This window comes from Echinops telfairi, unplaced genomic scaffold (assembly GCF_000313985.2).
Source record: "Echinops telfairi isolate 266 unplaced genomic scaffold, ASM31398v2 ScPeMD7_7469;HRSCAF=8507_0, whole genome shotgun sequence".
Classification (NCBI taxonomy): Eukaryota; Metazoa; Chordata; class Mammalia; order Afrosoricida; family Tenrecidae; genus Echinops; species Echinops telfairi.
This window is the reverse complement of record NW_022111372.1, coordinates 60,472,932-60,495,764: the sequence shown is the minus strand read 5'-3', so window position 1 is coordinate 60,495,764 and position 22,833 is coordinate 60,472,932. Positions and strand designations below refer to the sequence as shown.

The 22,833-nt window shown below is 51.7% G+C and overlaps 1 protein-coding gene across 1 annotated transcript in view; it reads left to right on the top strand.

Moving 5' to 3' along the window:
- Positions 1–21,835, top strand: part of WWC1 (WW and C2 domain containing 1) — a 195,459-nt gene extending 173,624 nt beyond the window's left edge. Inside the window, exons 16-23 of the mRNA XM_045284697.1 lie at positions 2,599–2,751; positions 4,103–4,194; positions 9,490–9,607; positions 10,639–10,806; positions 14,157–14,249; positions 16,932–17,165; positions 19,757–19,878; positions 21,106–21,835. Of these exons, the coding sequence (XP_045140632.1) occupies positions 2,599–2,751; positions 4,103–4,194; positions 9,490–9,607; positions 10,639–10,806; positions 14,157–14,249; positions 16,932–17,165; positions 19,757–19,878; positions 21,106–21,172 (1,047 nt within the window). The 3' untranslated portion in view covers positions 21,173–21,835. The remainder of the gene's footprint in view (positions 1–2,598; positions 2,752–4,102; positions 4,195–9,489; positions 9,608–10,638; positions 10,807–14,156; positions 14,250–16,931; positions 17,166–19,756; positions 19,879–21,105) is intronic.
- The last annotated feature ends 998 nt before the right edge of the window (positions 21,836–22,833 follow it).

The window sequence follows — 22,833 nt, the reverse complement described above, 5'->3', positions numbered from 1 at the left end:
TCAACTTCTCATTTTTCTCCTCCCTCCCTTATCCTCCCTCCCTCATGAACCCTTGATAATTTATAAATTTTTTTTCATGTCTTACACTGTCCAGTGTCTCCCTTCACCTACTTTTCTGTTGTCTATCACCCAGAGAGGGGGTTATATGTAGATCTTTGTGATCATTTCCCCCATTTTCCCCCACCTTACCCTTACCCTCCTGGTATCTCTACTCTCATTATTGGTCCTGTGGGTTTATGTGTACTGGATTCCCTGTGTTTCCAGCTCTGATCTGTACCCATGTATATCCTCTGGGCTAGCCGGATTTGTAAGGTATAACTGGGATTATGATAGTGGTGGGGGAGGAAGCATTAGAGAGCTAGAGGAAAGTTGTGAGATATACATTCTTATTCCTCCCTTCATATGTTGTACAAAAGGTGCCAGGCTATCTGTTCTGTTGCGCACCCTGCCCTTTTCCCTGCTTACGTTCTCTGGAGGTCTTTCCAGGGTGGTCCAGAGCGACCTTCCTCAGAGTTTTATGTTTACTGGTGTTGTAAGCTGCCTCCACACTGCTTCTGCTGTGAAATAGGTGGAGTGCTGCCCAATCCTCACGACCACCAGCACATCCACACCCATCGCTGTGGCTCCCGGCCAGTCCATCTCACCAAGGGTCCCCAATACCCTTCCTGTTCCCGCAGCTTACCCAAGATGACAACCTCCTTTTTTATAGCTTAGTCTCCCATCATTGGGTCTTTGAGTTGTTTAAAACCTAGGACACAGTTACAAAATGGGGCTAGAAGGAAGATTCCTGCTCGTGGGTCACTGTGTACTTGCGCAGGTCTATCTTGGTGCTAGATACCTACAGATAAGATTGCTGGCTCCAAAGGTAGAGCGATGTTGCCGTCTTTCTCCAGTAGGGTTTCTAGATTCCACACTCCCACTAGCAAGATGAGAGAGTGCCTGTCTCCCCATCCTCTCCCGACAGCAGAGACCTCACACGGTCTCAGTTTTGCAAAATGTGATAGGGGCGAAACGATTTGCATGGTTAAGCCCAAGAAGTATTGCTACTGGGGTCCCAGGTCATACATGGGGCAGTTCCTCCAAACGAAGCACGCGTGAGCATGCCTGAGATCAGCAGCTGGCTGCAGACAAGTTCTCCGCGATTCCCTCGACTTCGGCTCATTAGGGTGCCTTCAGAAACAGCAGTCCATCCCACACAGTTGCTTTGGAGGGCATCTACTAGGCCTCATAAGTCCTAGACAGAGAAGTCAGCTCTGAAGGCTGTGGCCACACTTTGATGGGCTCTTAAAGGATTAACCTTAACTGATTTCCTGGATAATAGTGGAGCTTATTAGGAAGAATTTAAAGAGAACTGTGTTGGTTAAAAAAAAAAAAAGGCTGGGGAAATTGCACTGAGGATTTTTTTTTTCAGTGCACCTGCTGATTCTACCTGGGGGGCAAGGGCTATGCTAGGAGAGTGGTGTGGAGAAGCCTCATCCATCCTCCCGGTGGGCCTAATCTTGCTCCTCAGACTGGTGTCTGTTCCTAAAATTCAAAGATCATTTCAAAGGACCACACTTGAGTCCCCAGAGCATGCCCAAACTGCCGTTTTGATGCAGTATATATTGAAGAGCACCGAGCTCCTCAGGGAGGGTTAGAGAGATGGAAAAACCCACCTTCAGAAGTGTCCATGGGGGCTGGACCCAACTGGAGGATCTGTCAAGAAAAAAATCACTTCACGTTGTTTTTGTTCAATCATTTTCTTTAAATCATTTTATTGGGGGCTCTTACAGCTCTTATAACAATCCATATATCCATGGAGTCAAGCACATTTATACATTAGTTGTCATCATCCTTTGCAAAACATTTTCTTTCTACCTGAGCCCTGAGTATCAGCTCCTCATTTTTTTTCCTCCCTCCTCACTGCACATTTTGGTATTTTGTTCAAGAACGGTTCTCCCCAATTTGCAGTGATACTCTCTGACTTCCCTTCCTACCATATAGTTTTTATGCCTCTTATTTTGGCTATGACAACCCTGGTCGTCTCACTCATAGTGAGTGACCTTTCCGATGTCTGAGTGCTTAGGAACAAAGCGGAGAGCCTAAACCATTCATTACAAGGGAGATGACAACTGCGCCGTGTCATCCAGCCAAAGAGAAATAAAGCCATGGCAACCATGAGTTGCTCCTGGAAGGTGGAGCCACGTAAGACCATCATGTATCCCCTGTGCCTAATGGTGAACCTGATGCTCACTCAGGGTGATTAGCCCAGAAGAGCTGCTCTGTTCGAATCCCAACAGTGAGAAAGCATGCATGCATGTGCGTGTGCGTGTGTGTGCGCGCGCGTGCGTACATGAGATTATTCGTCTTGCCTCCATCTCAACCCCATTTTCCCAGTGGCTGTGGGGTGGATTCTGACTCTTGGCAGCCCCACGTGTGTCCGAGCAGAACTGAGCCCCACGCGGTTGTCAGTGATGGATGTGTCAGAGACAATCAGCAGGCCTTTTTTCCAATGGGCAGCCTCGTGACCGCTAACCTTCTCATTAGAAACCCAGCAGGTTCACTACTCCCACATGACCTGTCCTCCAACTCCGTCTTCCCCTTTTCCCCCATCCACAGGGGGGTGCTCAGATCAGCCTGGCTGAGGTCTGCCGGTCTGGAGAGAGATCAACTCGCTGGTACAACCTCCTGAGCTACAAATACTTGAAGAAACAAAGCCGAGAGCCTCAGGCAGTGGGAACCAGCGGACCTTCCCCAGACCCCAAAAGCACGGTGAGCTCACACCCTGGTCGGCTCCATCCTCCCCTATCCTGCTGGGATGCAGGGTGGACATGCGCCACACAGGCGTAGAGGCAGTAGGCGACAGAGACCCAGAAATGGAGCAGAAGGCAGACACCAGGTGACAGGGAGGAGGGCAGGGTGGGAGCAGGGAGCACCTGGACTACCCTTCACTCCCTTCTGTCCTTCGCTTAAACAACCTTGACGTTCCTAACCACATTTGCTTGGCAAAATTCTTAATTCAGGATTGATTGACTGGTTGATCTATCCATGCACGTGTGTTTTATTTATTTTAAAGACCTGGAGAACTAGGAAAGGCAGAGAGTGAACCTTCATTGAGACTTACCCTGTACAAGATATACTGAGAGTGTTGTTGGGAACTGCCGTCATGCCAGCCCCTACTTTGACAGCCTCCCATCAACAGAACAGGCCCTGCCTGGCCTTGCCTGGTCCCCATGATGGTCTCAGACTGGACCTCATTGTGATCCACAGGTCGTTTCCATTACTGGTTTTCCAGAATGACATGCCCAGGACCTTCTCACTCTGGGGCTCCCTGACACCTGCTCAGCGTCTTAGCTACACTCGAGTCTCCACTGGGGAGAGGCTGCACGGGAGATGCAGCTCTGCCCTGTTCTCTAAGGTCGCTAGGAATCAGAACAGACTCCGCGGCAGTAGGTTCCGCTTTGTTTTTATTAGCTGTCAAAGGGCGGCGATGAGTTGGCCTTGACTGAATGTCCGTGAGTTTGGTTTTTGGGTTGAGTCATGTATCGAGTGCCAACTCTTCTGATAACTTTACACATATGGTTGACTAATCGTTGTATCAGCCCTTTGCAGTAATTATTAGAGAAAACTCAAAGGGGTCTGCTCCACTGAAACTCTTTTGTACTGTTGTGCTCTTCCTCCAGGAAACCCACCCCCCCACCCCTGAATACAGCCCCCAGGCAGTCTTTGTCCCAGTGCCTGTGCCGTGCCCACACAACTAAAGCACCACATTGTTTGGTTATTGATGAAACAGGTGTTGGTTTCCTTGGCTACATCATCTTACATCCAGAGAACTGTAATCCTCTCACTTAGCTACTGTACTAAACGATGGTGTCTTCCAAAGCGCTGCATGTATCGAGTAGGTCTGTATCTACCGGGGTTACTCTGAGGAACTGCCCATCTGAAGAGCTTAGGGTGGTGTTTCTAATTTCTATATTACCTTGGACAAGACACTTCTGCACTCTGGTCTTTAGTCTGTCTAAGTTCATGGGGAAGGACACAGCTCTCGAAGCTCTGGTTCCTGCCAGGTAAGGCCAGGGTCCTGGCACACCGATGACCCCTGGGCCTTCCCTGGTCTCTGCAGGACGCTGTGTCTGCTCTGCTGGAACAGACGGCGGTGGAGCTGGAGAAGAGGCAGGAGGAGAGGAGCAGTACACGGACCCTGGAGGACAGCTGGTAAGTTGAGGCTTTGCTTGGGCCTCGGGACATAGCCTGGATTGGACCTGAGCTCAGGGATGAGATCCCCAAACACCAGGGCAATCAAGAGAAGAATTCTCCTGGGAAAACCGAGGCATCCTCTCCTCGCGGGCTCTCTAAAGGCAACGCGGCAATCTAGCCTGGTGCAGTAGTTCCCAAGATCCCGTCCCAGTTTGTCATCCTTGTGTTCCGTAGACCTGTCACCCAGGCTCTTCCGCCCCGATAGGATGGTTTTACATTGACCTTTGCCTTGGTGATCTAAAGTTGGCTTTCATTTTAAGTCACATTTACAATGTGACTCCTATGCTTAGACGCTAAGCATCATTGGCCTCCGTGAAGAACTGCATGTCGTAGACAGAAGTGGAGCACAAAAACAGCAGACTTCACTCAGGCCGGCGTTTGTTTCTCCCCAATAAGAAAAGAGGGGTGGAGAGACAATGCATTTGGGAGCGCCATGGTCTTCTCGTACCCAAGGCTCCTCCTCTCTTTTGCTTACTCTCTTTTTCCCTACTGCTTGATTTCCATCATCAAGGCTCCCTGAGAGGCCAACACGACTGTGTGGTCACCAGCACTGGAAAAGAGGAAGGGAAAAAGGATGAGCCTAAGCCTGTGCACCTGTGACGAAAGAGTGTCCTGAACGAGCCACATAAGCACCTTCTCCTTGCATTTCATTGGGCAAGCGTAGCCTGTGCCCTACCTAACAACAAGGGAGCCTGGGAAATGAAGTCTGTTAGGTAATCCATCAGGGTTCGGTTAGAATGAAAGAAATCAGGAATGGACACTGGGTTCACAGTAAGCCAAGCCTGCCTCAGAAAGTAACTGGAAAATTGAACAAACAGGAACGAAACAATGTGATTACAGACATCTGATGAGGTGTGTTGCTTGCTAAGGTCCTCCGCCCTGAGATCTTCCCTCCTGTTACTCAAACGGAAGTGTTTCAGCAATGTTAAATACATGGTGAGTCCACTTCCCACAGCCAAACGTGCTCCTCAGTGGAGTGAGTGGGTTTGGGGGAGAATGAAAAGGGACAGCTTTCTTACCGCCAGGCCCTGTGCTGTTTAATGTCCTGCATGCCAACAGAAAGCCCTCCGCCCTCACTGGAGAAACTACTGACCTAGAGTCAGGTTCAAATCCCGACTTCATCACAGGCTGTGGAACTTTAGGCAAAGCCTCTTCTCACTTTTTGTTGACGTTACACATCTGGACAGAAAAGTCTGCATCGGGGTATAGCTCTGCGAATAACGAGCGACCAGGCAGCCTTGCGACCGACGTGCAGATCAGGATTCTGAGCATCACCAGCAGGCTGTCCACTCACACCACCCTCTGCCCCAAGCCCTCTCTGGTCCTCCATGGAAACCAGCACCCTGACATCCCACCTGAGGCCGGTCATTCCCACTTTCTCTGCGCCTCCCTTAGAAAACAGGGAAACAACACCCACTTAAAAGGACATTGGATAAAAGCTAAATTGGGCTACTCTCCACAAAGTCAGCAGTTCAAGTCCACTAGCCACTCCATGAGAGAAAGATAAGGCTTTCTGTTCCCATAAGATGTACAGCCTCAGAAACCTAAATTATCAAATTGACTTGAAGGTAGCGAGGCCTTTTGGGTTGTTTGGTTTTTTGAGACAGGTGATTGGAAGGGCCCTGGTGGCACAGGGTGAGGTCCTTGGCTGTGCCTCAAAAGATGGAACCCTCCAACCATGCGGTGGAGGAAAGCTGTGGCAGTCTACATTCACAGGGCGCCACTCTGCCCAGGAGGGTCACTCAGACTTGGAATCGACTCATTGGCAGTGGTTCTGAATAACGATTAGAGCCAGAAGGTTAGCCATTTGCATCTGCCCAGGGGCATCTTGGGAGAACGTCCTGCTCATCTGTTTCCAGCAAACCAACACTGAAACCCCGATACACTGCATTTCCACTCTGGTAACCAGGACACCATGAATCAGGGTCACCTTGGCAACAACACGTTTAGGGTTTGAGTTGCATGAAGATTGAGTGTAAAGCACTTAGTAGACACTCAAGAAGAACAGAAAGTATTATCAGGAAAAAGAAAAGGGATCCAGAAAGGGTAAATTCCATCCAGGAGAAAACAGCGATGGTCCAGGAATCTTGCCATTTGGGCGCTTGCCCCGGGTTGGGCTCAAGAGCATTTACTGTGAAGTCCCACGGACGAACATTCTGAGGGGAGCTCAGTCTATTGACTCTGGAAGCCAAGCTCAGGGTGTGCCCTGAGCCCAAGTCTGTTTTAGAAGCTGCCCCTGTGACTAATGAGCACCGTGGGCTGAGAACCACGACACTAAAACCTCCGTGTCCTCTGCTGGGGCATGACGACTTCAAACACATCAGCCACTGCGTCCCAGGGACAAATAGGTAGTCCAAGGCCACCAGCCACTCAGCGGGAGAAAGATGAGGCTGTCTGCTCCTGGTAAGATGTATAGCCTCACAAGCCCTGAGAGAGAGAGAGAGATTCGACGGGTGGGGACAAACTCAACAGCAGTAGTGACATTGTGGGGGAGAGGAACTTAGAGTTAATGCGTGAAGATTGCTTTATACAGGCAACTCTCTGTATCTCCCCTCTTCCTGTCCCAAGGAGGCTTGGTGGCACAGCCATCTGACCCTCAGCAGGTAACCAAAAGGGAAGACCTGCTCCATGAAGATCCCAGCCTGGCAGACTATGGGGCAGCCAGGCTCAGTGTGGACACAACAGTGCCTAAGGACAGCAGCACTGCTATTCTAGGACAGCCCCACCATTAGACCTCCGGCCTCAGATTTCTTTGACTCTCATTCCGAGGACTGGCACACATTGTCTCTAAGGGGCGAGGTGGTCAATAGTTCTGCTCTGCAGTCTCATACAGACTCTGCGACAGCCCCCTACTCTGCATCGTGGTGTGACTGTAAAAAAATTTGGCCTTACTGCCATCGAGTCAGTGTTGATGCAGAGTGACCCTGTAAAACAGGGAGAGCTGCCCCTGTGAATTTCCAAGACTGCAACTCTTTATGAGCGTAGAAAGCCTATCTTTCTCCTGTAGAGTGAAACTGGTGGTTTCAAACTGCTGGCCTTAGAGATGGAAGCCCAAGGCAGAACCATTACGCCACCAGGGCTCCTTTGTAGCTATAGACCAGTGCAGATGATCGACCAGGTCCACGGTCCAGCAGAACCTCATTTGTGGACACTGAGGCTTGAATTTCATATCATGTGCACATATCATCTAATATTCTTTTGATTCTCTTCCAACCACTTAAAAATGTAAAACCTATTCAGTTTTTCAGACTATGGAGAAATGGGCGGTGGGCTGGAGACCAGGCCCACACGCTATTGCTCAGTGTCCCCCTTCCTTGATGGTAAAGATTGTAGCAAGATGTCTGGGTTTTCCTGTGTCTGAGGGGTCTCTCTAAGTTGCCTCTCTCATTCTCCAGGTCGCTCTCTCCTTCTTCCTCCCTTTCCTCTCTTCCCATCTGTGCTATTGCTCTTCCTCTTCCTCTCTCTCTCTCTCTCATATCTCTGGCCCTCTGTTATGCTCAGCTATGCTGAGATTCACACTGGTGAAAGCCTGATGCCGGAAATAAGCCCAGGACCTGTCTCCCAAAAACCCTGGCACAAGATCAGTGGTTTCCGCCAAATTCCAAGCTTGTGTTGAGACTTTTCACACTGTCTCCTAGCAACTGCCTTCTGTTCTCTCTCCCTTTGTGGCTCCCGCTCGCCCCACCCCTGCCATTCAGACTTCCCCAGACACTGACTTACAAAGAGGCCTGGGGGATCCCAGAGCTAGGATGCTGAGGTAAGTCCATCTGCAGTCCCCTCCCCGAGACTGGGATGTTAACAGCCACCAGTGGATGGCTGTTCTGACTTACACGCGTGCCTCAACACCCAAGGCCCTGCGTCTCATGCTGATCCCTTCTTTTAGGCTTATTTGCTACCTGAAATCCAAGGCTAGACCTTGCTTCAGATCTGCAAGCAGAGCAAAGCTCTAAGCATGTTAGCAAATGCAGGAGAATCGAACCACAAAATTCTTGTACTTGTATTTGCTCCCTTAGAAACGTGTGTTTGTTTGCTTAAGAGAGAGATCAATAGGAAATAAAGAAAGCATACCTTTTTAAAGAACCTGTAGATTCTAACAGGCCTTTCTCAAAAGAAACTATCTATCTGAATGGTGAATAAGCAAGTGAAAAGATCCTCTACAGAGAAACATGATCGGAAACCACAAGGAGATACCGGGCGGCACCAGCAGAATGGTGAAACTTGAAGCCGATGATACCAAGTGTGAGCAAGCAGTGTGGACAGATGTGGTGCAATGTTGTCGATCTCTCGGTATGTCCTTATGATAGCCCAGCATGTCTCAGTCTCAGAGAAATGAAAACTTACCTACACACAGAGTCACGGGCGTTTCATTCATAGTGGCCGGAACATGGACATAGGACACATGGTTATCTACTGATAAGCAACGTCACGATTTGTCCCATTCATCCTTCCGGTGGAATCTTACCAGTCTGCTATCAAGTCGACAGTGGCGCATGGCGACCCCAGGCGTGTCATTAGAACGGTGCGCCAGAGTCCTGTGTGTGGGTTTCCCAAAGTAGTTCACCAGGCGTTTCTTCTGAGGTGCCTTGGGTAGCGTCAAACCTCCAACCTTTTGATGATCAACCAAGTGTATTAGCCATTTGCACCCCCCAGGGAGCCTCAGTAGACTATTACTCAGCTGTCAAGAAAGAACAGAGCCCTGGCACGTGGGCTGATCTGAGAAACATGATGCAGAGAGAAAGAAGCTAAACACAAAAGCACCCACTGCTTCGTTGCGTGGCCATGATGCTCTGGAAGGAGCCATGAGTGACAAGATGCAGATCAGCCGCTGTCTGGGGCTGGAGGTCAGGGGCCAGGAGGATTACTAAGGAAAGGGTACAAGGAAGCCTTCTGGGTGTCAAAAGTACTCTGTATCTTGACTGGGGTGGCGGCCGCACTGGAGGCCACACGTGTGGGACACTGGACATAAGTGCCCTGAGTTGCAGGATAGAACCTGAGACCCTGATGTAAGGTGGGAACCTGCCAGACAAGAAAAACTCAAGCACTGCCTCTTAATGGACCGTGTCACAGGAGGTTAACATGCAGGACCTGGAAATGCCTGGCCATCCCCGCTCGCATGCACATCCCACTGTATGTGAGTTATACCTCACCGATGTTGGGGTTCCCCAAGACGGTGCCTTAAGTCCCGAGAAAGCTTAGCAGCCTGGTCATTGGCTGATCTCTGAGTGGTTGACCAAGCCCCGTGTCCCATCCCAGGCCGTATGATGAGGAGGCCAGCGAGCAGGAGGCAGTGCCAGCCGAAGAGGAGGAGGAGGAGGAGGAGGATGTGTTCATGGAGAAGACCTCACTGGATGAGCACTCGGAGACTTTAAAGGTAGGGAGAGCGGGCAGGGGAAGGAGCACCCTGAAGGGCAGGCTGCGATTGCATAGAGGACCGGGCAAGGCACCTACAGGAGAAGGCCAGCCTTTCCAGCTGCTCCACTCCAAGTGCCTTGCTCAGTTGCTGCTGTTACAGCAATTTCTCCATCTGGCAGGGAGCACCTTTTCACCCGTTGCACCAGGCTGCTATGCAGGCTGACCCAGAGGCCGGCAGCCTGGCTCTCCGGAGCCATCTGCAGCTCTTTCCAGACGTGCATGCGGCTCTGAAGGAAAATTGAAAAGAAAACTATTGTAGTTTCATTTATAACATTTCGAAAGGATATTATTCAGATCATGGTGATTTCACTTGTTTGTGAACATATAACTATGGCTCTCGAATGATTTGTAAATTGTTCTAAGGGACAGGATTGGCTCTTCTCAGAAGTTTGCTGACCATAGGCTAACCGAAGCTTTGTACTTCAGTGTACTTGTTGGTCTTGAACTGGGTGTCTGGGGTGCAAGGAAAGTCGGAGGCCTGATGACCCAGTTTTTAGCAACTGGACTTACTGATAAGGGGTTTTAGAGGCATAGTGGGTTACATGTTGGTCTACTAACCCCACCAGCCACTCTCTAGGAGAAAAATGATGCCTTCTCCTCCCATAAAGACTTACAGCCTGGGAAACCCTGGGGAGCAGCTCTACTCTGTCCTGTGGATCGCTATGACTGCACTGACTTGAGGGCAGTTGCTTACACTGACCAGTTGCCTCCAGCATTACAAGAAGGTGCCGGGGTTTGAGATGGGGCAGTATCTCCAGGATGTGGGGGCCAGGGCACAGGTCCTGCTAGCACTAACTTCGATGGCACTGCGAAAAGGGGCTGAGGTGCCATCCAAGCTAAGCTGAGCCAGAGGAAGGCGCCTGTCTGCTGGCCAGAGGGGAGGGACAGGAGTGGACCAGAGCTGGGAGGGTGGCTCTGTGGCTCTCTCTGTGGTGAGTAGCTGAGGAGTCAGGAAGCCTGCTGGTCTCAAAGTTGTGACTTCTTCCTCAGGTGGACAAAGAGACCAACACAGAGACCCCAACTCCCTCCCCCACTGTCGTGCGGCCCAAGGACCGGCGGATGGTGGGCACCCCATCATCAGGGCCATTTCTGCGAGGGAACACCATCATCCGCTCCAAGACCTTCTCCCCTGGACCCCAGAGCCAGTACGTCTGCCGGGTAAGCAAACAGGTGATGCTGACCTTGCCCCAAACCTCAGAGAGGCTTCGACTTCCCATGTGCTGGGCTCGAGTCCCTGCCCTCTCAGCCTCACAGGTTGGGGGCACCTCCACTTCCACCTCTGGAGTGGAGAGCCTAAGCTGGTGGGGTCGTTTGAAGGCTCGCTCTAGACAAAGTCTGCAAAGGGCTCAGTAGACAGTCTGTGGCCAGTGTTCTTCTCCCCAGGGCCTCTCCCTCCTCCCAGTGTCCCTTCCTTCCCACTAGCTGGGTGCAGAGTAGATGCTCCGTACTCCACTCCCTGTCCTTCCCACTACCTGGGAGTTTTCTGCAGCCGGGATCTGCAGAATGGTGACAGGCAGGTTTTATTGGGTATAGAGTTGGGGTTTTTCGGTATTTGTGATGTTTTATTGAATGCTTTATTAATATTGCAAAATTGAGAAAGACGGTTAAAAACCAATTGATTGCAAGTGGATCAGAATTAGGAAAGACAGTGGACAACAGAAATAATGGATTTCACATAAAATTCCACTTTCTCTTTGGGGGGGGGTGGAATCACTCTCTGACCCCGTGGGCCCACCTGGCCCAGGCTGAGCAGTGGTGACAGCTGCCACCACCTAGAGGTCAAAGCAGCAGCTTTCTGGTTCACCCGGCCTGCACGAGCCCTCAGGACCCCCTGCAGGTCCCCACCTGCTCCTGCAGCCCTGGGGTTGCCCTGCCCGACTCTCGGCCTCAGCCCTCCAGGGTGTGGAGGGCTTGGTAAGTCTGAGGGTGTCGCACTGGGTGCTGGGAACACAAGGAGACCCTGTGCCCACCTTGCTTGGGGAGAGTTCAGGCTGAGCCCCAGGCCTAGGCAGTATGCCTGTGAACATGCTTCCCCCCTCCCTGCTTGCAGAACTGATGAACAGGCATTAGAAACATACAGCGTGTTCCAGAAAGTTGCCATCAAAGCTGGTATTCAAAGAACCTTGCCTGTTTCAGCCTGCCCCTTACCTATGGGTCGGGTTATTGTTAGGTGGAAGAAGGGGGTTCTCAATAACTGAGTATTTCATCTCCAAGGCCTACAATTATCATATGGAGTCAGAAATTAACTGTGTCATACCTAGAAATGTTCACTAACTTGCTAGCTGCTCCTCATATGGTTGTTGCTAGCTGCACCAAGTCAGCCCCGAGACTCAGGGTGACCTCACACACCTGGTCCTGCATCCCCATCATCAGGTGCAGATGGGGCTGTGATGGTACGCGGGTTTTTCACCACTGCTTTCAGAAGTAGATCACCAGGCCTTTCTTCCTGATCCCCCTCTTGAGCTTAAGGCTCCCCAGAACCCTCCTCAGGATCACAGCCAGCCTCCATTGGCAGACAGGTGGTGGCTGGGGACGAGGTACACTGGCCAGAATTGAATCTGGGGCCCCCACATGGAAGGCAGAAGTTCCACACCTGTCCCACCACTGCCTCTTTGTGAGAACAAACAAACAAGCACCTAACTGCCTGCCAGAGAGTCCATTCCAACCCTGAAGGACAGGTAAAACTGCCCCTGTGGGTTTCAGAAACTGCCCATCTTTAGGGGAGCAGAAAGCCTCATCTCTCCCCCATGGGGCTACAGCTATTGGTGGTTTCTAACTACCAACTTTGCAGTTAGTTGTAGTACCCCACTACACCACCCAGGTTCTTTCCAAGCCAAACTGACTATCATAAAGTTGATGCTGACTCATAGGACAGAGTAGAGTTTCTGAGACTATAACTCTTTAGGAGAGCAGAAAGCCCCGTCTTTCTCCTGAGGAACGGCTGGTGTACCTGGTGGTTTTGAACTGCTGACCTTGTAGTTGGGAACCCAAAGAATAACTACTATACCACCAGGGCTCCTGTCCTGGGCTCTTTAGTTCTCCCTAATCTAATTGTTCGCTGTGTTCCCCTGTCAGTAAGAAGGTAACCCCCTCCTACATTGTCCAGCTTCTGGCTGATTGTTTGCAGTTGTGAGCATCTGAAACAACATTGCAAACACAGCGTGTTGGCTCTAGTCCTTGTAAGAAGATCCGTACTTCCTGAAGTCATTGAAAGTTATGTTGGGGAATTCCTGTATCACAGGTGAAGGATCTGTCGATTAAGCCAGTTGACAGCTGGAGGAGAGAGAAATCCTATCAGTGCACAGGCCTGTGGCTGCCACGCCAACTCTCGAGAGAAGCCCCTACCCCTGCCTCCCCGGGTGTGCGGTCCTGCCTCGAGCCTCCCAGTCATCCTCTGGGGGGCAGCTCAGAAGAAGGACCGTCCCATCTTGACACAGCCCTGACTTCTGCATAAAACCAGCAGGGTGACTCCAACTCCGAACAGCCCCTGAGCACAGCAGAAGGGCCCCTGTAGGTTGCGGAGACGTTCACTCTTTGTGGGAGTAGAAAGGCTCACCTTTCGCCCTTGGAGCTGCCAGTGGCTGCAAACTACCGACCCTGCAGTTAGCAGCCCAACATATAACCCATTACACTGCCAGGGCCCCTTCAAAGAAGGAGAAATAGGCACTTCAAGGGGTTCTGATGGGGAGGGTCCCTGGAAGGCCCAGCTTGCCTCATTTGATCCAAAGAATGGGACCAACGGCTTTGCCTGAGGCAGCTTTTTAAGAAGTCCATGTGGGATAAATCTTGTTTTGAGTGTAGAATTCAGTGGCACTTATTACACACGCTGTGGTGGGCAAGCATCACCACTCCCTACCTCCTGGCTGTTGGGCTTGGTTTCTTTTAAGGAATCTGGCAGTGGTTCCCCGAAGCCAGGTTCTAGGGGCCACAGGGAAGAACAGCTATAAAGAGGCCTTGACCTTCAAAATCAAACCCTTTACAGGAGCAGTGAGCCTCATTGTTCTTTCGCAAAGACGCTGGGGGTTGAACCCACAATCTTCCAGTTAACAGCCCAATGCCTAGCGTACAGCACTATATCAGGGCTCCTTCGCATCATGCATACTCCCAAAACCCACTGCCACAGAGTCCATTCCAACTCACTGTGACCGTATAGGACAGAGTAGAACTGCCCCTTTGGGTTTCTGAGGCTTTAAATCTCCACAGAGGCAGACAGCTTCATCTTTTTCCCAAGGCACAGCTGGTAGATTCAAATGGCTGTCTCTGCAGCCGTGCCGTTAGCAGCCTACTACCTAACCTAGCACACCACCAGGACGCCTTCCTCACACACAGTGCATGCTAGATGAAGGTTTACTTACATCGAAAAGGAAGGTCAGCCTGCAGTGTTGGCACAAAGAGAGGCAGGCTTGGGCTAAGTGGGGAAAGCCGACGTCCCACCCTCTGACCCCTGCATGCATTCCAGAACACACCCTGACCATGCTGCTTAACTTCCCGTGACTCTTCTTTTGCAGCTGAACCGGAGCGATAGTGACAGCTCCACTCTGTCCAAAAAACCACCTTTCGTCCGAAACTCCCTGGAGCGCCGCAGCGTCCGGATGAAACGGGTAAGAGAGCCGCCCAAAGGTCCTGCCTGCCTCCTGTGCGCCGTGTCCCACGTGCACAGCCCTGCTGTCTCCTTAGCCACTGGCCTGGAGAATGTCGTGCCTGCAAATGTGCTGGAGTTTGCAAACTACCAGGCCTACACAGGCCCTGGGGAAGGTAACAAAAGGTCCAGTGACAGTGTTCTCATGACATGGAAGGGACAAGGCATTAGGAGTATGAGCACTTGGCTTTTTCTTCCAGGGTAGAAATCAGAGTCACTAAGAACTCACCCATCAGAGAGCGTGTCTTCTGCCAGGTTCTGCCGGACACTCGGCAGAGCGGGTGGGGCCCTGAGCCCTGACGCAAAGCAGCAAGGAGCGAATGGGCTTCTCTCAGGCCAGCTGGAAACACAGAGACGAAGCCACCAGCTGTCTCTGCCGAGAAACCTCGTGTTTCCTGGTGGAGACTGAAGGGATGGATTCAGGGGATGGGGCGGTGGGATTGGGCAGCCAGAATACACCAGTCAGAGTTGCAGGAAATGATGTCGGACTGGGCTTTGAGCAGACTTTATAAAGCAAGCTGATGAGTTTGCAGAAGCAACCCAACAGCCAGCAAATCAGGAGAGGGTGTCAAGAAGGTGATGGGCAGGCAGATCCTCTGGAGACCTGTCTGCCAACGGAATCAGGACTAGCTCCTTTGCCTGACACCTTGCAGTGCTCCCTCTGCTCTGCCCAAAGCCTCGAGGAAGAACTAGAGAAAGTAAAGCAGAGAGAGAGTGTGTGTGTGTGTATGCACGCACACCTGTGGGGCAGTGGGGGGGGTGAACGTGGCATCAGGTGCTAAGAGCCAGCTGTCCATTCTGAGTTGGTCCCCACCCTCAACCCAGCCCTCCTACTGTAGCTGATTGGCACTGCAGAGTCTCTGAAAGGCCAAGAGCCCCTCTGGCTGTTGGCAGAATCCATTTCTTTGGGTTTTCTTGCTAGGTACTGGCCAGGGGCCAGGTGTGGCCCCCAGAGGCCACCCTCAGATCCTTGTCATATGGCCATGCCCCTGGCATGACCATTTGCCTCCTCAAGACCAGAAGGAGAATCTCTGCCTCTAGAAAGGGCCCATCTGCTCAGGTCAGGAACATCTTCCTTTTGATTAGGTGGATTTGTTGTCTACTCAGGGTTGTGGCTAGCATATTCTCAATTCACATGCTTACCACAGTCACAGGTCCCGCCCACACTCCAGGGAAGGGGATTATACAGGGCTGAAAGTTGATCTGAGTTGATTCTGGCTTGTAGCAATCCTATAAAACAGAAAGAGTACAGCTGCCTCACAGAGTTTCCAAGACTGCAAATCTCTACAGAAGCAGGCTACCACATCTCCCGCCCACAGAGCGACTGGTGGATTGGAACTGTTGACCCTTCAGTTGGCTACCACAGCACCTATGGCATGGACACCAGGGGATGGAAATCTTAGGGGCCATGTGAGAGTTCTACCTCCCACAGGGCTGATCGACCCTGTCCTGTAGGGTTGCTATGAGGTGGAACTGACTCAATGACGGTGTTTGTTGGGGGAGTTTTATTAGCCATTACTATGTATTGGTGGAAACACAGGAGTTGGTACTACATTCATGAGGATCTGTCACATACAGTCATTGAAGGCCTTTAGTCCATTGTATCTTACAAAGAAACGAGGGAACTTCCTGGCTCATTTCACGGGAAAGTCCCAGATGTTGGGCTAGTTTCAGGCATGGATTGATCCAGGCATCAAATAATGTCATCAGGCTTCATTCACCTTCTGGTTGGACTGCTGCCTCCATATGACTTATTCTTACACAGTCACCCCATCGGGCGATACAGACCAGTTTCGGTGACAAGCCTATACCTTGCTGACTGGCAAAGAAATTACCCTTTCCCTTAATCACTGCTGCTGCTGTCGTTAGGTGCCCTTGAGTCAGTTCCTACCCATAGAGACTCTGTGCACAACAGAACCAAGCACTGCCTTGTGCTGCACCATCCTTGAAGGCCTTCCTCTTCTTCATTGCCCCTCTGCTTCACCAAGCATGCTGTCTTCTCTCTTTCTCAGGAGAGATGTGCCCATAGTATGTCAGACAGTGGCCACCCATGCCTCTGTGGAGCACTCTGGCTTTCCTTCTTCCAAGACAGATCTGTTTGTCCTTTTAGTAGTCCACAGTACTCTCAGTATCCCTCTGAGATGGGATACATGGAGTGCTGGAACCATGTATTATTGGCTGAAGTGTAACATCCTGAACCAGCTCCGAGATTCAGATTGGCCAGGACATCCGCATTCTTGAGAACCCGCCCCCACACTCCATGGAGATCGAGAGAAAAGGAGAAGGGGGTTCCTTAGGGCAGATGCCCTTTCCAAAAACCCCAAACCTGAAAGTCATGACTTCTGCCCTCAAGGGGTTTGCAGATCAGCGCTCAGGAGAGTGGTAGTGAGCAGAGTCCAGTGACAGAGATTGGACATGGAGGAGGCCTCGAGGGTGTTGGGAAATGAAATGAGCCTGTGACAGTGCAGCACATGTACCAGGCCTGGGGAGGAGTAAGTGATGGAGAAATATGAACTGTGCAGGTGGGAGCACTCAAGATGGGCTCACGGGATAGGGTGGGGTGGGGAGAAGGGAGCCTGCAGGCATTGCAGTCTCAGGGGAAGGGTAATGTGGGCTCCTGTGACTGGACCCTCCCCCTCCACAGCCTTCCTCGGTCAGATCCCTACGTGCCGAGCGTCTGATCCGCACCTCACTGGACCTCGAACTGGACCTGCAGGCCACGCGGACATGGCACAGCCAACTGACTCAGGAGATCTCGGTGCTGAAGGAGCTCAAGGGGCAGCTGGAACAAGCCAAGAGCCACGGGGAGAAGGAGCTGCCGCAGGGGCTGCGGGAGGATGAGCGCTTCCGCCTGCTGCTAAGGATGCTGGAGAAGCGGGTCAGTGGCCCCGGGGCCCAGGGAGTCAACCTCTGCCATCGACTCAGTCCTGACTTCCTGTGACCCCATAGAACAGTCAAGCTGCCCCGTCGGGTTCTCAAGCTTGAGAGTAGATCAGCACTCAGGAACCCCCTCAGCTCAGGAGAGTGGTAGTGAGCAGAGTCCAGTGACAGAGCGTGGACAAGGTGCAGGCCTTCCGAAGAGGCGCTTGCACCATGTGCCAGAGCCCACTGCCCACCCTGGCATCTCCTTATCTGCTCTAAGCCTCACGGGGCCCATAGGAGGAGGCCTCGAGGGTGTTGGGAAATGAAATTAACTTGTGACAGTACAGCTCATGCACCAGGCCTGGGGAGGAATCAGTGATGGAGAAATGTGAACTGTGCAGTTGGCCCTTGGGGCAACTGGTGGGCTCAGCCTGTTGACCTTCTGCTTAGCAATCGAGCACTGAACCCCTGGGTCTGCAAACACGGATTCATTCATGTGGTCCTTCAGTGAAATAGCGGGTCCCTACTCTGAGCCAGAACGCATGCTCTCAGAGTCTAGACAGGACTTGGACCCAGTCCCGTGCCGACATGCAACCCTGCAGAGCAGCCATGTCCAAAGTAGAGAGAAACCCAGCTGGGCGCCCAGGGGTACCAGCATTCCAAGTCAGGAATTTGCCAGGCCTCTCTGCACACAGCCTGACATTACAGACCGCGTCACGGAGGGTGACGTTGACTGTGGCAACCCAGGCCTCACTGCAGGCAGCGGTGCCTGAGGGCAGGAAGGGGGGTGGGGGGGGCGCGTGCAGCTAGACTTTCTGGGCCGGTACTAGTCAGAAAGCTTCAGACTGACTCCAGCAGTACAGGAGGCCCCCCCTAAAAAAAGTTCACCTAAAAAAGTTCATTTCTTTATACTTTGATATAAAGTATGTATGATATTGTCTTTCTGTACTTAACATAGAGTTACTGTCAACCTAAAGTGACTTATCTTCGAGCTTCCTGGTAACAAAAGAGATAGGAAATAAGTGCTTATGTGCCCTGGCATTAAAAAAAAGGTGAACTAAGAAAATCTTACTCATGACAATAACCTACTTTTTTTTAAATAACTAAAATGATGGCTCTGTAGTTACTAAGGCACCGGTGGCATAGTGGATGCCGTGTTGGTGGCTCAGACCCTTGAGCCGCTTCCAGGAACAAGGCTGAGGTTGTCTGCCCCCGGGAAGATGTACAGGTTTGGGAATCCAAAGGAGCAGTTCCCCTGCCCTACCAGGCTCGCTCAGAGTCGGAATCGACTCTTTGCCAGTGAGTGGGTAGTGGGGTGGTTGGTTACCAAAGTGCAGTGTGCATCCAGGGTCATCAGATAGGTGTCCACAGCCATGGGGGTGCCTGTGCTTAGTTCTCACAGATGCTCACCCAAGGTCCAATCAGGAGAGACTCCTGGGTTGCACTGCCTGACTTAGGAGTGCCTCCCCACCACGCCCTAGGTGTATGGCCTGAGAGACATTCATTAATGTACCTGAGCCTCAGTTTCCACATCTGTAAAATGGAGGAACTCTTGGGATCCACCTTCCTGGGTGGCCCTGCGGGTTAGATGAGACGAAACATATTTCTCTGGGCAACATGCCCTTACCTCCTGATTTCTGATCCTCAATCACCCGACCCCGTAATCTCAGACCGGCGATGTGTTCGTTCCCCCTGTCCATTCTGAATAAAGTGAACCAGGAAGAGTGGGGTGCCTGTTCTGGGACCTTAGGATCTCTGTTATCTCACTGTGGTTAAATAAACCAAAAGAAAGCTCCCTGCTATTGCGCCCATTCCAACTCAGAGAGACCTGAGCCGGGTTTCTGAGGCTACAAACCTCAGAGGGGAGGGGACCGGCCCGCAAAGGCCCATGAAATAAATCATCCCTACTGGCTAACATCACACGCCTCTCCAGAGAGGAGCCCGAGGAGTGAGCTCATGAAATGTCTGACCAGGATGGACCACAGATGTTATAATACCTACACAGCCCTGGGCAGAAAGAAGGCCCCCACCCCTGCTGTCAATCTTTACGGAAACAGACAGCCTCGCTGTTCTCCTGGGGAGCAGCTGGTGTGTCTGCACTGCAAAATGGGTGTTCAGACCCGGCCGTGTGAACGATCTCTCCCTGTACAGTGAGTGGTGGTGCTTAATGACATGCACCGTGCTGTGTCACCGCCACCGTCCTTTTCTAAAATGGCTTTCTCGCCCCAAACACACACTCTATGTGTGCCCCGTTAGCAAGCACTCCCCACCAAAATGGGGATGCAGAATGTTTGCCTTTCGGTTCCTGACCTATTCCACTCAGCATCGTGTCTCAGAGTTCATCCGTGTGCCTCTACGCATCAGAATTTCTTTTTTCGGTTCAATAACAGGCCCGTGAGTGCATGCACCACATTTTGTTAGCCCATTAGTCTGTCAATGGGCACTCGGGTTAGCTCCACCCCTTAGCCATCATGAATTGTATTCCGGGGGTGTCAGTGACCCTCAGACCTGTGCCCTCTCACAGACTCCTCCTATAGGACCTAGGGGGATCGAAAGTTCTCCCCGAGGGCTTCCACCATTCGAGGCCTTGCTTGTTTGTCCCTGCAGATGGACCGAGCCGAGCACAAGGGTGAGCTGCACACAGACAAAATGATGAGGGCGGCGGCCAAGGATGTCCACAGGCTTCGAGGCCAAAGCTGTAAGGAGCCCCCAGAAGTGCAGTCTTTTAGGTAAGGCACTGGAGTACCTGGTCGCCCCCCCAGCCTTGGCCGTCTCAAGGTGCAGATCTCCAGCTCTGAGACAGGTGTGTTTCCTCTGCCAAGCTGTCCCTGGTGTGTGTGAGCTCCACTGAGCCTTCCCTCAGCTGTCTTCATCAGTCCCTACACAACTGCAGCTAATTTGTTAGACGCTCTGGTTAAATGAATGAGCCAGCTGCCCCAGCCTCTCCGCCAGACATTTTGATCACCAGTAATTGTAAAGGATTGGCTGAGTGATAAATAGTGTGGGTAACAGTGCTCACTGATTACTGCCTGCCTGCATCCCAAGGGGGCGTCTTCTCACTGGACTGGACCCAAGCATGGGTCACGATGGCCATTTGGCTCAGACAGCCAATTCTTAGGAAGCTGTGCTTTGTGGCTTGTGACGTTCTCCAGTCAGATGCTTGTGTATGGGCTTTTAATAAGATTCGCTCTAGTTTTTATGAGCACATTTGGATCCCCTAACTTTGAATGACTTGGGGGGACTCTAAAGCACACACTAGAGGTGGCCTAGTTTATTCGCATCTAGATAGTTCTCAATACTAGGCGACTCCATGTGTCAGGGTAGAACTGTGCTCCAGAGAGTTTCTGATTTATCAGCAATAGATCGCCAGGCCTTTCTGCTGAGGCGTGCTGGGCTGGACCCAAACCTCCAACTTTCTGGTTACCCATAGAGCATGTTAACTGTTTACATACCACCCAGGGACTTGGAATTCACCCAAGGACCCTTATAGACTCTGAGGGCCCCTATTGGAATTGAAAGTGACTGGTTACGCTAATGGGCTCCCTAAAAGCGGTTCTTGACCAAAGATAACTTTGCCTTCCCTGGAATATCTGGCAGCATCTGGAGGCATTTTTGATGGCCAGGACGGTGGGAGGTATTACTGGCATCAAGGGGGTAGAGGCAAGGATATGGTGAGACACCCTGCAATGTACAAGGCAGGTCTCCACAATCCAGAAGACCCATCCCAAATGTCCACTCCCCAAACCCACTGCACTCCAGCCCATTCCAAGTCAGAGCAGCCGTATATAGGCAGGCTTTCTGAGGCTGTAAGTCTTTACAGGAGTGGGCAGAGTCCTCTCTCTCCTGAGAATCAACTGGTGGGTTTGAAATGCTGGCCCGGCAGTTAGCCGACCAACTCACTCAACGTACCTCCGAGTGTCTGATGGCCGCTCTAAAGGGGATGGTATCTTTCACAGGGAGAAGATCGCCTTCTTCACCCGGCCTCGAGTGAACATCCCAACCCTCTCTGCGGACGACGTCTGATCGCCAGAAAAGTATTCCCTTTGTCCCTGGTCCCTCGGTGAACACCCACCTGCCTGTGACTCGCGTTATTGATGTGCTGTTAGATGAAGGGGCGGAGTCACCAGTCGAACGGTTGATTTCTTTTTCTTTTTTTAGTCTGGGTCCGTTTGTTATTACTGAAAAAACACACAAACAAAACCACAAACCAGCATTAAAATGACCAGATTGTATAGTTTGTATATTTAGGAATGTATTTTTGGGAAAGAAGATTTAAATGAGCTAAAGCAGTGTTCACTTGCTGCTCTTCTTAAAATGGTTTAGGTTTGTTTTTTCTTTTCTTTGTACAGCTCTACCTTTTAGAGGTTTTACTGCAATAAGTATGTGTGGGGGGAGCTGTTCCTAAGCAGGCTGTCCTGCCAATGCCACAGCTCAGCTGACCTTTTCCTGGTTAACACGTTTTGTACAATATCACAAAAGGAACGGGTAGGGACTCTCGGGGACTCGGAGGTGCTTCCATGTTTGTGCTTGGCCGCCTGCCTCAGAGCAAGCAGGCCGGCAGCAGCGCAGGCCGAGCCCCGACCCGCACCCACGCCGGCCCGATGCCCAGTGAAACCACGGCAGTGAGGGGAGGGCTGTGGAGAACTCCAAGCAGTTTTCATCAATAAAGTGGCCTTTCTGAAAGAGCGTGCTTTCTCTGTGTGCACACCTCGATGCCCATCGTCGCCCTCCCTGGGAACGTTGGTGATGGTAGTGTGTGGTGGGTTTCCTCCCGAGCCCCCTCTGCTGACATCCGCTGGGGGAATGAGAGCACGTGCCTGGCTGGGCTTGTTGCAGCCAACTAGATGTCAGCCTCAAAGAAACAAAGAGCCGAGGCCTCCGCTTGCTCCTTCCTCCAAAGTTATCCTGAGCAACCTTCCTCAATCCAGCAGCATCAGCAGCATGTGTGCAATAAATGCCAATTCCTGGGCCCTTCCTTAGACCCCCGGAAAGCCCGGCTGGGGGGTGGGCCCAGAGACCTGCACTGTCAGCATGTACCCAGTCTAAATCTGATGCCTGCACGCCGCAGGCTGAGACCCACCGCGTGATGTGCAGAGGGGAGGCCGGACAGGGAGGCCACATGCCCTGTGGCAAGTCACAGAGGCCACTCCAGTGTGTGTGGCTTACCTCTGGCTACAAGGGATAAGGGGCTCTCAAGGGAGCAGAGCCCCCTTAACTTGACAGGTGAGGTTCTCCCTGCCCACCCACCCCTACAGACTTTACAGCTTCTCTTCAAGTAGAAGAGCCCACCTCTCTTCCCCACGTGGTGGCCAAGACCTTCAATAGCCAGACTTTGATCCAACTGTGCAGCCCAGTGCTCAGGCTCTCCTTCCTGGGAAGGCCAGCCACCCCGCACATTGAGCGCATGGCTCACAGTTCCTTCCTAGGCATGTCCATGTTGCCCACAAGCAATGTGAACAGACCCCGGCGTATGCACACAGTTGTACCTTATGTTCTCTTGGGTTCCCCTAATGGCTGGCATAGCTGCTGGCCTCGCTGAGTCTGCAGCCTCCTCTGTGCTCCTGGTCAGGCACTGGCTGGGCATTCATGGCGGTTCATCCCATCGGTGGCCAGGATTAGAACAGGAGTGGGCATCAGAGTCCTTCTCTAGCATTTTCTACCTGAAGGTTAAAAAACAAAGCTGG